Source organism: Nyctibius grandis, chromosome 12 (genome assembly GCF_013368605.1).
Source record: "Nyctibius grandis isolate bNycGra1 chromosome 12, bNycGra1.pri, whole genome shotgun sequence".
Classification (NCBI taxonomy): domain Eukaryota; kingdom Metazoa; phylum Chordata; class Aves; order Nyctibiiformes; family Nyctibiidae; genus Nyctibius; species Nyctibius grandis.
The window spans coordinates 1,774,973-1,789,308 of NC_090669.1; the positions used below are offsets into that span (position 1 = coordinate 1,774,973).

The following is a 14,336-nucleotide window of genomic DNA, read 5'->3' on the forward strand; positions in this document are numbered from 1 at the left end:
GGGAGGACAGGGGGAGTCCTGGCAGGACTTGCGGGGATCAGGGCAAGACCCATTTTGAGAAGCAACGTCCCATGCTCAAGTGGGGGCGAACAGCAGCAGGCAGAGTCCCCATGAAAGGCAAAGCCTGCTCCAGGAGGAGAGGGTCAAAAGAGGAGAGTGGGAAGGGAAAAGGGCTGCAGGAGGTGGAGCAGCAGGCAGGAGGCAGGTCACAAACAGCCAGCGCACGAGGAAGTGCTGGGACACCAGCCAGCGTGGCCAGGGCGGCTGGCCACAGCCGCGCCAGGTGCTGCAGACCTTCGGTGGCCGGGGAAGGACGAGAGCAGAACTGCGGGGACCTCAGCCTGGAGATCCCCTCGGCAGGAGTCTTCTTCCAGCCAAACCAGCTCTTCCTTCTGCCAAGGTGGGGGCACTGGGGGAACGGGGCAGCAGGATGATCACGGTGGGGACGTCTCTGTGCCGGGTGGCACTGAGGTCCTATGGCTCCAAGCCCAGGGTGACTGTTCCCAGAGCCACCAGTGGTGGGGTAGGCTGATGCTGGGAAGGCTGGATCATCTGGGGACCTGCAGCTCTCCAGGGTGTGCGATGCCAGGAGGGTGCTGGGCCCCAGGGCTGCCATCAAAGTACCGGCACCCAGCCTGGGTGCATGAGAAACGGGGCTCAGGAGGAAGCACAGCCCGGTCCCTGCGGCCCTAGGGGGGCCAAGGAAGCCGAGTGGGGCCAGCAGATAATGTGCCGAGGCTTCCTCCAGCACGGTGGGGGCCAGGGTTGCTCCACCGCTATCTGGCCTTGCAGAGCCCTGTGCTCCCGTCTCCCTCTTGCTGTATTATTGTTAGCCAGGAGGAAGCAGCTCACCGAGTCCCACCTCAAGCTTTTTAACCCGCTGCTGCCTGGTCCGAAAGGCTCCGCAGCTGCCCTGGGAGGACGGTTTGGTTTGGTACTGGGAGCTTGCTGCAGGCTTTACCTCCCTGAGGACCCCCCGGCAGGTCTCCCCCAAGCCACGCTGTCCCCCATGGGTCTCCCACAGCCATTGTCACCTCTCAGCGTGGAGAGAAGGTCCTGAAGGCTTTAGATGCCGATGATTCCCTCCTTGCTCTCTCTTCCCTCTTTTAGCTGGTCGGATCCTGCCTGGTGCTCCCTCTGGAAGCCCCCCTGGTCAGCTGGGGGTGGGGGGCACCATGGAGGTGGCAGCTTTACCAGCTTTAATCCAAATACCTAATAAATGGTTTGGAGGAAATCCGTCTTGAGGAAGAAAACTGCAGCACTTCACCGGCTTCGTTTGAAGAGCCGGGGTTTGATTGACCCCCAGGGTCTCTGGAGGTGGCACCTACGGCTCCCTGGGTGAGTGGAGATCACACAGATATCTCAGCAACCTTCTCCAGATCATCATCATCTCCTGCAACTGACCTCTTGCCAAATTGTCCCCCTCTCCTCTCTTCTGGCAGGGAGGGGGACCTCAGTGTCAGCGCAGGCTGGGGCTGTGCCCTCCCCAGCGCTGGCCACCGCGGGACGCCGTCCCCGAGCATCGGTGTCCGTGCAGGAGTAGAGGTAGGTCACCCAGGCGCTGAGCCTGCCGAGGTGATGCAGAGATGCTCCACGCTGTCCTACAACCACACTGCAGATGCTGACGTGCCCGTTGGATGCCCCGTGTGCACCCCCAGTATAAACCAGTGGTTCCCCTGGGCCAGCCTGCTCCATGCCCTGGCACAGCCGCACACGTAGATCTTCCATAGGACCCAGCCCTGCTTTGAAGGGTCCTGCCGGGGGTTTGGTGCGGGTCAGCCTCTCCCTGCCTGTCCCCGTAACCCTGGCACCGGCTGCGCCTGAATTTCCAGCTCTTGCAGAACAAGTTCCCAGGAGGAGGCTGCACCCGGAGCTGGCAGCGCGCCGAGCGTGCGTGTCCGGTGCCGTGAGCATGCGTGGGTGGCTGCGGGGATGGTGGAGGGGGTTGAGCTGCCCAGGGTATGCCACGGGCTGGGACACCCTTCCTGCTGAACAGGGCTTGTTCGAGGGGTCGTCCCCTTCGTCCCCAGCACGTCAACATCCAAATGCATCTGTGCCAAGGTGGTGAGTGGCACAGGGACTTCAGGGATGGCCCTGGAGACCAGCAGGTACCCAGCCCATCCTCTCCAGCCCCATAGGACATGGAGCTGCTGGAGCGAGTCCAGAGGAGGCCACGGAGATGCTCAGAGGGCTGGAGCCCCTCTGCTCTGGAGACAGGCTGAGAGAGCTGGGGCTGTTCAGCCTGGAGGAGAGAAGGCTCTGGGGAGACCTTCTAGCACCTTCCAGTGCCTGAAGGGGCTACAGGAAAGCTGGAGAGGGGCTTTTGCCAAGGGCATGGAGTGACAGGACGAGGGGGAACGGTTTTAAACTGACAGAGGGGAGATTGAGATGAGATGTGAGGAAGAAATTCTTTGCTGTGAGGGTGGTGAGAGCCTGGCCCAGGTTGCCCAGAGAAGCTGTGGCTGCCCCCTCCCTGGCAGTGTTCAAGGGCAGGTTGGATGGGGCTTGGAGCAACCTGGTCTGGTGGAAGGTGTCCCTGCCCGTGGCAGGGGGTTGGGACTGGATGGGCTTTAAGGTCCCTTCCTACCCCAAACCAGTCTGTGGTTCTGTGGTTTGTGTCCCAGCCTTTGCCAGGGATGCAGAGTGACACGGGCACGATGCCCACTCAGGTCCCAGCCGTGCTCCCCTGGAGCATCCATCCCCCCTTGTTGGCTCTGGGGAGCGGACCGAGCCCCAGCGATGGCACGAACAAGAATCCAAGCTCATTTCCACGAGCTCCCCCCGCTGTGTCCCTCTCCTCGGAGCCAGGGAAGTGACGCTGGGGAGGAACTTGGCTCCTCTTGTTTGTTATTACAGGATAAAGTTACCCTTTAAAGCCGAGCCAGTGCTGTCAGGGCTGCATACCATCGGGGAGCATCGCTCCTTCCCCACGGCTCCGACACACTTCTTGTTATTGTCCTCACATGGAGCCAGCCCCGGGCACAGCGTGGGGGACGCAGATGGGGCAGGGGGGTCCGAAATGGAGCCTCGAGGCTCTTTTCCCACCCTGGGAAAGTTGGAAGCAAAGGGACAAGGTCTCTCTGTGGAGAGGGAGAGCTCTTCTGGTGCCGGGATACGGCGGGGAGAGGGAGCAGGAACCAAGGGCTGGGCCGGTGGCAGGGCAGGAGGAGCTGGATGTGGCCAGGGTACGCTGGGGGGGTCTGTTGTCCCCTCTGGAGAAGGACCAGGGATGCTGCCCTCCCTGCAGCTCGGTGGGGACCCTCTCGAGGGGACAAACCGCTGGTTCCCACCGGGGAAACCGCTGCACAGGGGCAGGGCGGTGGCGTGCAGCTGGCACCCATCTCACCACCCCACGAGTCCAGCACCAGCTCAGCATCTCTGGGGGATATACAGCCAGAAAAAGGGCTGGCTTCTCCTTCGAGCTCCAGCCTCTGTCCCTGGTGGTCCCAAATCCAGGGCATCCCCCTCTCCTGCGAGCTGGCACCCCAGCACCCCAAGACTTAGCAGACATTGAGGTTCCTCAGCAGCACCCTGGCCATCCCACCCATGCTAGACCCTCTGGAGGGGGCCGGGGGCTTGCTTAGGGCTTGACTTCCCTCCATGCCGAGCCATGACGTGCCTGTGGGGTGGAGGGGAAGGAAGCCGGCCCCGTGGAGCCGAGCCAGGGAGAGCTTCCAGCCTCCAGCCCCTTCCGTGCCGCCGCAGATGGCTCGGAGTGGGACGGAGAGCGGAGGAGCCATCCCCCAGTCCGGCGTCCACCCGCTCGGTGCCGATGGGGAGGCAAACGCTGGCTGGTGACGCGGCGCCGGGGCCCTGACACTGCGGGGTGTCGGAGGGAAGCCTGACTCATCCCCCCAGGCAGGAGAATATATGAGACTTGTAGATGTAAACAGAGCTGGCCCCGGCGCGCCAGGGCATGTGATGGATACAGGAGAGACCGGCTGGAGCCGTGGCCCCCGGGCTGGTGGCGTCAACACATGTGCCAGAGGCATGTGAGAAGGCCAGGATCGGTCTGCTCCTGCCCCGTCCTAAGGCTCAGGGGGGTATCAGCTGGGTGGGGAGGATGGGGCAGGATCTGTGCTAGCAGCATGTCCTCCCCCTGCCCCACCAACGCCTTTCAGCGACCACTTTGCCCCCTGGTCTAGCTGGTTGGTTGCCACCACTTTCCCACAGAAGCACCCTTCCCATTGGGGACAAGTTTGGACCAGTAGCTCAGGACAAGCAGAAGATATGCAGGATGAGGGCAAAGCTCCTGAGATGCCATCACCTGGTGGCAGCTTCAGGAGCAAAGGGCAGGTTGGGGTACCAGGAGCTCTCCCTGCACCTTCTGCAGGGATGGAGCGAGCGTGGAAGCACCAGGCTTGGGTGCACAGAGGGTCACTGGGTGCCCGTCCCCCGCCCAGGATCACTTGGAAACCTCCCGGTTGTCCGCTGCGCTCTCCAGCACGTGATTTCCCCTCGGGTCTGCGGGATCTGGGCTGGCAGGGCTGGCGGCCAGCAGGGACGGGAGGTGATTACAGCCGCTTCCCACCCTCGCTCACCCCACGCAGCCGGTTTCCTCTCCATAATCCCCAGCCCAGCACTTTCGGTGTTGTTTTCTTTGGAGGGGAGGGATGGTTTGCCCAAGGCTGGCGCTTGCCGCAGGGAGGGCTTTAATGCCTCCATGGGCTGAGCTTTACCCGGGCGATGCCGAATCCTCGGGCTGCGGATGCCGCTCCGTGGGCCAGCCGTGTGTGCTGGGCTGGGCTGGTCGCTGGGCTTGCCCATGACCTCAGCTTTCCTGCTCGGTGTCGGCCGGTCCCTGAGGGGCTGAGAGAATCTTGTGAATCACGAATACTTCTGGAGTGATTCCTCGGGGCTGTGTGTGAGATGGTTCCTATCGTGCCGAGGCGGGGCCAGCTGCTGGGCTGCAGGAGCTGATGTGGTCCCAGGGGATGTTCAGCCCCCCAGGATGAGTCGGGGTAGGGATTGGAGATGGTGCCACCTTCCCGGGGTGGAGAAGGGGCTCAGGAGAGGGGACAAGATGCCCCCTCCCTGGCAGTGTTCAGGGCCAGGTTGGATGGGGCTTGGAGCAACCTGGTCTGGTGGAAGGTGTCCCTGCCCGTGGCAGGGGGTTGGAGCTAGATGGGCTTTAAGGTCCCTTCCACCCCAAACCAGTCTGTGATTCTGTGATTCTATGATAGCTGGCTGGTGGCCTGAGAGTCTGGACTAGCCCGTGGTGGCCTTCTGCAGCTCCTTGCCCTCCTTGGCCCGTGCTGGGGCTGATGCACTCATGATCTGGATGTTCTGGCTTTGCTGCAAAGCCCTGGCTTGGGTTCCTGCTTGTCTGGCTGAGCTGACAACCAACACCAAGCAGGTTTGTGGCCGCTCTGGCGATGTCCTCGCCTGCCTCCTCGCAGCCCCGCGGGCAGGCAAAGCGCAGGGACGGGCAGCCGTGCCCCACAGAGAGGGACGGGCTGCGCCAGGGCTGCGCCCCAGACCGCTGCCGCCGCGAGCTGGCCCCGAGCGCGCCGGGGAAGGGTTCCCAGCGGAGCTCCGAGGACCTGCTGGCACAGCCCTCCCCGCTGCTGGCCGAGGCTCCGGTGAGTCAGCCAGAGCCGTGACCCACGTTGCTCACGCTGCGCCCGCGCTGCCCTGGCTCCCTCCGCTTTGTCCCGGGTTGTGTGGCTGGAGGAGGGATGAGGAGCCCCGGGATGCTCGGCTGGGCAGGGATGGCAGATGATGGCACCTCGGCCGCTCCCGGGGTGCTGGCGGGGCTCCAAGGGTGCTCGGCACGCGCGGCCGTCCCGGCGAGAGGCTCAGAGCTCAGCTCCGGCGCTGAGCAGGAATGCTGAGCATGCGGCAGCTGCGGGGCGGCCGCGGGGGCCAAGGGCTGGCCTCCTGCCCTCCGCAGAGAGAGGAGAGGAGGACGTGGCTCCAAGCCCAGCCTGCAGCGAGAAGAGCGATCTGGGCGGCGAGCTGCGGTGCGGGGATCTGCTGACGGCTCTGGCCTGGCTCTGCAGGGCGGCAGCAGACGCGGGCAGGTTGCTGGGGCTGGCAGGGAGAGGGGGAACGTGTTTGGGGTGGCCCTGGGTCACCGGGGTCCGGCAAGGTGCGATGCTCTGCTGGGAGGTGCTGGGTGACACCAGCTGGTGCTCGGACAGGGCGCTCAGGGACTCCTGCCCACACCAGCACCCAGCTGCCCCAAGCCTCCTCGCATGGCCCTGGCCCAGGATATCCGTGCTGGGAAGGTTAAGCCCTGCCTAACGGTGGGCACCATCCTGCCCTTGCTGGTGTTTGCAAAGCTGGTGTGCACCGAGCAGGCTCCCGGTGACCCCGGACAGCTGGCGCGGTTGTGCCAGCCCCAGCCTTGGCAGAGAGAGGGTTTAGCTCGACGTACGCCAGCCCCGGTGCCGTCCCCGCTCCGGATGCCTGCGGGGTGATACGGCTGCTCCCCGTCCCGGTGGTGTCTGGGAATGGTGCTTTACCATAATAAGTGAAACGTGGTGGTGGGGTCAGGCCACCTCCAGGCACCCCAAATCTTTACCGAGAGGGTGGTCAGACCCTGGAACAGGCTTCCTGGAGAGGTGGTGGATGCCCCGAGCCTGGCAGTGTTCAAGAGGCCTTTGGACAATGCCCTTAATAACATGCTGTAACTTTAGGTCAGCCCTGGAGTGGTCAGGCAGTTGGACTAGATGATCGTTGTAGGCCCCTTCCAACAAAAATATTCTCTTCTCCTCCTCTCCTCTCCTCTTGCAGAATCACAGAATCATTTTGCTTGGAAAGGACCTTTAAGATCATCGAGTCCAACCATTAACCCAGCACGGCCAAGCCCACCACTAACCCATGGCCCTCAGCACCACATCTACACGGCTTTTAAATCCCCCCAGGGATGGGGACTCCACCACTGCCCTGGGCAGCCTGACCCAGTGCTTGACAACCCTTTTGAGGAAGAAATTGTCCCTGATCTCCAACCTAAACCTCCCCTGGCACAACTTGATGCCATTTCCTCTCATCCTCTCACTTGTTACCTGGGAGAAGAGACCGACCCCACCCCGCTACACCCTCCTTTCAGACAGTTGTAGAGAGCGAGAAGTATCTTCTAAATGCTCAGTATCCAAAGACCCACCTTGCTGCAAGGGAGCAGGTAGGACTAGGTTGGTGGTCTTCAGTTAGGGTGGGTGAGCCCAGGCAAGCTGTGGCAGGCATTAGGTAGCCCACCAAGCCAGTCACTCACCTCCAGGCTGGGGGCATGAGGAGCATGGGATGCCTGCATGGGGCAAGTCCCCAGAGCTCAACAGAGCACCTCTGCTTGCACTTTGAACATCCACATGACCTACTAAGCCGTGTTAGCAGAGGTTTCCCACCTTTGCCCAACTAACCTCACCCTCCCTGACCACGCAGCGAGACCTGGCTGCTCTTGGGAGCTTTTGGAGGTGGGCAAGATGGTGTGGGTGGGATCCAGCCCCCGACTTGATCCACGCGGGATGCTGGATCAAGGGATGACAGCGTGGCACGGTGGTGCTGACCACACCAGGCACCTGCTGGGCCATCCTGGTGGGACAGGGACCCTGTGGCGCTGGGACCTGGGATGGTTGATCAACCAGCTGCCTTGATGGATCCAGGCATCCCCTCTGCCTTGTGTTGGCCCTTTGGCTTGGCTTTTCCCTGGTGGCCACGGGACCTGCTGCCCTCTCTCCCATCTTCGCAGAGCTTCTCCTCCCACATAACCAGGCCAGCCTGGAGGGACGGGCTGGGAGCTGGGACGCCCTGGTTCTCACCGAGCATCCTTGGCAGCAGCACTCCGCTCCTTGGTGCTGCCCCAGGAGAGCGACAGCAATGCAGTGATTTCCTTGTCACTGATATTGCCCTGCTCCGCTGAGCTCCCGTGGTCTAATTAATGCTTCTGCATCGCAGGGCTGGCTGGAGCGCGGAGCTGTCTCGTCCTTGAATGGAGGATGTCTCACTGGGGCTGCAGAGGCAGCAGTCCCAGTTAAAACTGGGTCGATTTGGTGTGATCTAGGACAGGTAGGAGAGAGATGGGCTTGGGAGAAAGGAGAGGAGCAGGATGCATGGAGGTGGGGAAGTGTGGCTTCCTCCATCCTCTCCACCCAGAGCTCCGGGGATGCTCAGAGCTGTCAGGGTTTAGGAGCTGGACTGGAAGGGCAGGGTCTGAGCCAGGGCAGCCGTGATGCTCCGTGAGGAAGCCAGCACCGTGTAACCGTGGCATCGGTTGGGGTGGCAGCCGGCAGCAGGGCTGCCCGTCCCGTAGCTGGGGCATCGGGAGCGCTCCTCTGCTCCTGCCCTGGGGAGGCTGGAGGCCGGTGGGGACTGGGAATGGGGGTCAGTGCCTGTGCTTTGCTCTCCCGGGGTGGACTTGCCACTTGGCAGAGGTCTGAGCATGGCTCCTGCTTTCTGCAGTTGGGGTCGGGAGGTGGGGGGAGCACTGGGTACCGCAGAGCTGGGAGCAAGGGTGCCTCTGCCACCGACCGACAGCATGGCCTTGGTCATGTCACTTCACCAGCCCAGAGATGCCATCAGTGGGGTGTGCAACGTGCTCGGGGTCCTTCAGGAAGAGCTGAAGCCCTGAGGGGGCTGTCAAGGCCCTTGGCTGGGCGGGGCGGGGGGCTCCAGCCATTTGCTTTCCTGGCAGGGAAAGGCTGTGGGCACCGTGTGCCTGCAGGAGGGCAAGCAGCCCGGGGGCCAGCAAGCTGGGCTGATCCCACCAGCCCTGGGGTAAGGGGAGGGCGGGCTGGCTGTGCAGGCAGGGCTGGGGTGCAGGCAGGACTGGGGATGGGGTACGGGCAGGGCTGGGGATGGTGTGCAGGCAGGGCTGGGGTGTGGGACGGGATGGGGTATGGGCAGGGCCGGGGATGGGGTATGGGCAGGGCTGTGATGGGGTGCAGGCAGGGATGGGGTACAGGCAGGGCTGTGATGGGGTGCAGGCAGGGCTGGGATGGGGTGCAGGCAGGGCTGGGGATGGGGTGCAGGCAGGGATGGGGTACAGGCAGGGATGGGGTACAGGCAGGGCTGTGATTGGGTACAGGCAGGGCTGTGATGGGGTGCAGGCAGGGATGGGTACAGCCACCCCGCTCCATCTCCCGGCGGGGCTGTCGGAGCCCGGGGGTGCGGGTGCCGGTGCCAGCCCCGGGGTGCGGGTGCCCCGGGGTGCGGGTGCCCCGGCGGCGGTGCCGGTGCCGTTCCCGGTGCCAGCCCCGGGGGTGCGGGTGCCCCGGGGGCGGTGCCGGTGCCAGCCCCGGTCCCAGCCCCGGTCCCCCGGGATCCCGCCCCCCCCGCCCGGTTTCCTGCCGGGCTCACGTGGCCCCGCGTTGCCATGGCGAGGGCCGGGGCGGGCGCTGCCGGGAGCCGGCCCGAGCTCCGCGCTCGCTCCCCCGTCCATGGGAGCGGAACAAAGGGGATGCACCGAACCGGGCCCGGCCGCGTCCCGCGCCTCGTCCCCCGCCTCTCCTGGGACATGTGAGTGGCACCGGCACCTCCGCGCCCCGGGGAGCGGCCGGTCACGGCGGGGGGGGGGGGGACAAGGGGGGAGCGGGGCCGTTGGCTTTAGCAGGGCTACACCCTGCGCGGGGGACACCACGTCTACCGCCCGCCGCCCGGCCCCGGGGCGGGCATCCCCGGGGGCTGCGGGGGTGCTCGGTCATGGCGGGGAGGGTGGGGACGGGGACACGGCCCAGGGGCTCCGCTCCGCCGGCCCCTGGCCCTGCGGCTCGGGAGGCTGCACCCCCCCCCCCACCCCGGGGCCGGGGACACCCGGGGAAGGAACCGCCCGACTGCGGGAGATCGGGGCGAGCACCCCCCCGCCCCAAAGCCACCCCCCCTAAAGCCACCCCCTCCCAAGCCACCCCCCCAAAGCTCCCCGGGCCCCCTCCCAGCCCCTCCCCGGGGTGTCTGGGCTTCTCCTGCCGCTGCTTCACTCCCGGGGCTGGGGATGGCGTCGGTTGTTTTTGCCCTGCGGAGGAGCCGGTGGGGGAGCCCCGCCCTGCCCTGGGGACAGTTGGGCAGGGGGACAGCTGGGCAGGGGGACAGCTGGCAAGGGCCCCCCTGCCCGTGTCCCCATAGGGCCCTCCCTGCGGGACGCCAGAGCCATGGCTGCCCCCATCGCCCCCCTCATCCTGCACCCAAGCAGGACCCCCGAGGGGGGGGTCCCCAGGGTCCTGGGTGCTCCGTGTCAGCTGGGTGCTGCCTCCTCCTCCTCCTGGGTGACGGAGGGAGGAATGCTCGGAGGAATTAATGAGACAGATCGCGCTTTGTTGCTGGCCCCGATCCTCCCAGCCCTCCCCAGCCTGCCAAGAAGTGCTCGGGTAAAGGCCTCGCACCAGTAACTCCTTCCCTGCCGCGCCTCCGGCCCTGCAAACAGCGGGTTTTACTCCTTGGAGGAGCTACTGAGGCCATCGAGGAGTCCTTGGCCTTCCCATAAATCCCCGTCCCCCGGGGGGCGGTGGTTGGGAGCAGCCTTGCTGCGTCCCCCCGGGCAGGGCTGGGCCGTGAGGGTATGACGCCGCGGTGCGAAATCAGGCGGCGCAGGGTCTGGCGTCACCCGCTCTCGGCTGGTGGAGGTCCCCGACGGCTGGTGGAGGTCCCCGACGCGGCGAGGGGCCGCGGTGGGATGTGGCGTGGTGGCGGCCGAGTCCCCGGGGAGGACACGCCGTGATGGGGTTGAGCGTGGGAAAGCGGGCGGCGATGGGCAGGGATGGGGGCTGCCGGAGTGGGCAGCTGATGAGGCAGGTGTTGGGACGCAACTGGGGGGTAACTGCTGATGGGCACTGGGGACACTGGGAGGGACTGGGACATCCCTTCCCAAACCTCTCTGAGGCTCCTGGCCAGGACCCTGCAGCCTGGGTTGGTGCAGGGTGCCCAGGGTGGACATCGCCCAGTGCCTGCTGCTACCCCGAGAGGAGCTGGGCAGGGGCGTGGGGACGTCCCCCGGGGATGCCATCACGCTGGGCTCCAGCCGAGGCTCAGCGGGCTCCTGCCATGGCTCTGACTTAAAGGACAGGACCTGGGAGACCCGTCGTGGGCAGGGAGCTGGCATTTGGGGTTCCCAGGGGACGGTGAAGGCAGACCTAAGCCCTGGCTTTGCGTGGGTTGAGGCCATGGCTGGGCCGGGCCGAGCTCCCCGCCTCGTGCTTTTGGGGTTATTTATAGGGCTGCCATTTATATCGCTTCTATTCCTGCTGCCGTGTGGGGACGATGCGAGGAAGCGAAGGGGGGAGGGCTTGAGGCTGCTGCTGTGGCCCCGGTGCCCGGATGCGGGGTGGCCCGGTCCCTCTGGCAGCTGTGGTGCCAGCCTGGCTGCGGGTAGAGCCTGGCCTGGCACAAGGGTTGGTCCTTCTCCAGCCCTGGGGGCATCAACCCTGTAGGAAAAACTCTGCGTGTCATCTGCGGCGTTGGGCTGCCGGGAGTTTTTGGAGTTGGCTTTGTTGGTTTCTGCAAAAAATAGTCGGAGGAGTCGGCTCTTGCACCGTGGTGACCATCTGCAGCTCCGGCACCGGGCTTTCCCAGGCTCTTCCCTGGCCACAGGTCACTTGGTCACTCACCGTGGTTCTCCTTCAAGCCATGATGGTGGGTCGTCTGGCCAGAATTGCCACCTCCTGCCCCCACCTAGGGCTCCCCCGTGGTCAGGAGCTCTTTGGCCCCTCACCAGCCTGGTGCTACGTGCTGGCCCTCATCTCCCCAGCCTCTTTGGCCAGCGGTGCCTTCAGCTCGCTGTGCACCAGCCGAGGCTGGCGTGTGCCCTTTCGTGCCACCTTTCCAGCTGCAGTGACATTCCCAGCCATGCAAGGGTGTCCGTGTCTGGGAACAGCCTGAAATAACTTCTTCATCACCTTGGCCTTTGGTGTTGTTGCCACCTGGAGACTGTGCTCCTGGGGCTGGTGGCTTCTCCAGGGGCTGGGTGACGCTGGGTGGGCACAGCCTCGGGGCCGGTGGCCTCAGGGCCAGTAAGGAGCAGCCGAGGAACCCGAGAGGGATGGAGGCAGGTCATGCCAAGCCGGCGTGGTGAGCATCCCCTGAGCTGGGAGGGTGACCAGCACCCTGCGGGGCCACGGGGCTGTCCCCTTCCCTGCGCCAGCTCCCTGTCCCCAGCCAGGCCAGGGACGGAGATTGATTTAACTCAATTACGGCTCAGGCCCTGGCAGCGTTGGCGCGGCTCGTGCCCTTCCTCTGCTCACCCTTGGCAGGGTGTCCCGGAGGTGGCCAGCAGTGCTGGAGTGCCACGAGGTGCTCGGAGGAGATGGCTGATACCACGTGCCCACGTCCTCCTCCAGCGTCCTCTGCCACCCCTCTGCACGACCCCATGTCCTGCCCGCTCCGGGGGTGGTGCCCAGGATGGTGCTGTACCCACGTTCCAGCTGCCCCACGGCCCTTTCTGGGGCTGCTGAGAGGCAGAGTCCCCGCGAGTGGCACAGCCCGGCTGTCACCCCTCTGGTCGGGAAGCCTGGACGTCCCTTCGCTCTGCGTGGCACCGGGGAGCGCCTCTCCCGCGGCTCCCGGCAGCTTCAGTGTGGCTTTCTCGTTAACCTTTAATGAGAACAAACGAGCTGGCATGGGCCGTGGCTGCGGGCGCGTTGCCTGGCCGTGTGCCGGGCACTGGCTCTGCATGGCTGCCAGCGCGGCGGCGGCTTTGCAGAAGGCTGGTCAGTGCCAGGGTGGTGGCTTTGCAGAAGGCTGGTGGTTCCCACAGCAGTGGCTTTGCAGAAGGCTGGTGGGTCCCAGGGCAGTAGCTTTGCAGAAGGCTGGTGGGTCCCATGGCGGTGGCTTTGCAGAAGGCTGGTGGGTCCCATGGCGGTGGCTTTGCAGAAGGCTGGTCAGTGCCAGGGTGGTGGCTTTGCAGAAGGCTGGTGGGTCCCATGGTGGTGGCTTTGCAGAAGGCTGGTGGGTCCCACGGCGGTGGCTTTGCAGAAGGCTGGTGGGTCCCAGGGCAGTGGCTTTGCAGAAGGCTGGTGGGTCCCATGGCGGTGGCTTTGCAGAAGGCTGGTGGGTCCCATGGCGGTGGCTTTGCAGAGGGCTGGTGGGTCCCATGGCGGTGCCGGGAGCGATGGTTTCCCCTGCAGAGAAGCAGCAAGGGGTGAAGAGCCGGGTGGTGACCCCCTGCCCACGGCAGCCACTGGGTCGGGGCTCTGCCCGTCGGTGGGGAGAGCCGGGGTGACGCATCCTGACCAGGTGAGGTTGGAGAGCTGGTCTTTGTGCAAGCCCTTGAAGGCCAGGGTGGAGATGGCACCATGCTTTGGGTGTGCTGGGCTGCTGGCTCCCCTCCGTGCCCGTGACGCTGGTGTGGAGGCCGCGGGCAGGTGGGTGACAAGACGCCTCCGTTTGCCAGTGCTGGGATAGTTTTTGCCCCAGATGCTGCTTGGGGCCAGCTCAGACCCCCCAGCTCTTCACCCGGCTCCTCTCCAGGACCAGAGGGTGTCCTGGGACACTCCAAGCCTGGCCATGGGCTGGCTCCGGGGCCACGTGCGTGCGTGCCCATGGCGGGGGAGCCGTGCCACCCTACAAGGCAGCCCCATGCCTTGTCCCCTGCCACATGCTGGCCCCTGTCCTTGCGCAGGGACCAGCGAGGAGGGCACCAGCTCTGGGCTGGGGAAGCAGCCCCACAACTGGCTCACCCCTCTGGGGAGGGGGTTACCTGTGGCTGGGAGCACCCCATCTCTGCGAGCACCCCCCCAACCCCCTGCCCCGATGCTTTTCCTCCCCAACCTGGCCCGACCTCGCTCTAAAAGCGGCAGCAAACAGGAAAAGGAGCCTGGGAGGGAGGTGTCTCTTCCTGCCCTGGTGACGTGGGGGTGGCAGCTGGTCCCAGTCCAGCCTCCTCCCTTGGAGCTGGAGGGGGGTGCCAGGCCAGGGTACCCCAGAACCTGTGCAGGGACCCACAGCGCTGGAGCGGGGTGACCTCTGTGCCATGGAGTCCCCTGGTTGTTTAGGGCATCCCTGTGCCCTAAACAGGGGGTTGTGGGGCCAGGAGGTGCCACCAGCCGCTGGCGTTGGCATGGGGGGCGGGTGGCTTTGCCTCGCTACCCCGTGGGAGCTGGACCTCTGCGGAGCACCCTTGGCTCCCGCGTGGGAATGGCACCCAGCAGCTTTGGAGGGCCCTGCGAGGAAGCCCTGGCTGCAGCCAGCCCCTCCGAGGCTTTGGAGACCCTGGGGACACAAGCTGGGGACACCTGAGCAAGGAAACCCTTTTCCCAGCGGCTGCTGGGGGTTGTAGGGTGGATGGGGGCGAGGGGCCGTGCCCGGAGCATCCCCCTCCCCGTACCAGGGACCGGCAGGAGCTCGGGGCCAGCAGCGCGGTCGGTGTTTGCTCCCCGGTGCATGGCCTGTCCTCGTGCCGCAGGGAAGGG

At 65.3% G+C, this 14,336-nt stretch overlaps 1 protein-coding gene across 3 annotated transcripts in view; it reads left to right on the forward strand.

Annotated features, from left to right (window-relative positions):
* Positions 1–233: 233 nt before the first annotated feature.
* RIPOR1 (RHO family interacting cell polarization regulator 1) overlaps positions 234–14,336 on the forward strand; it is a 33,524-nt gene continuing 19,421 nt past the window's right edge. For 2 of the 3 annotated variants that reach the window (XM_068411430.1, XM_068411432.1), the window contains exon 1: positions 9,326–9,456. In XM_068411430.1, coding sequence (XP_068267531.1) covers positions 9,378–9,456 — 79 coding nt within the window. In that variant the 5' untranslated portion in view covers positions 9,326–9,377. Of the gene's footprint in view, positions 401–1,110; positions 1,339–1,442; positions 1,546–9,325; positions 9,457–14,336 lie in introns of those variants that run through there. The other variant, XM_068411433.1, reaches the window with a different exon arrangement.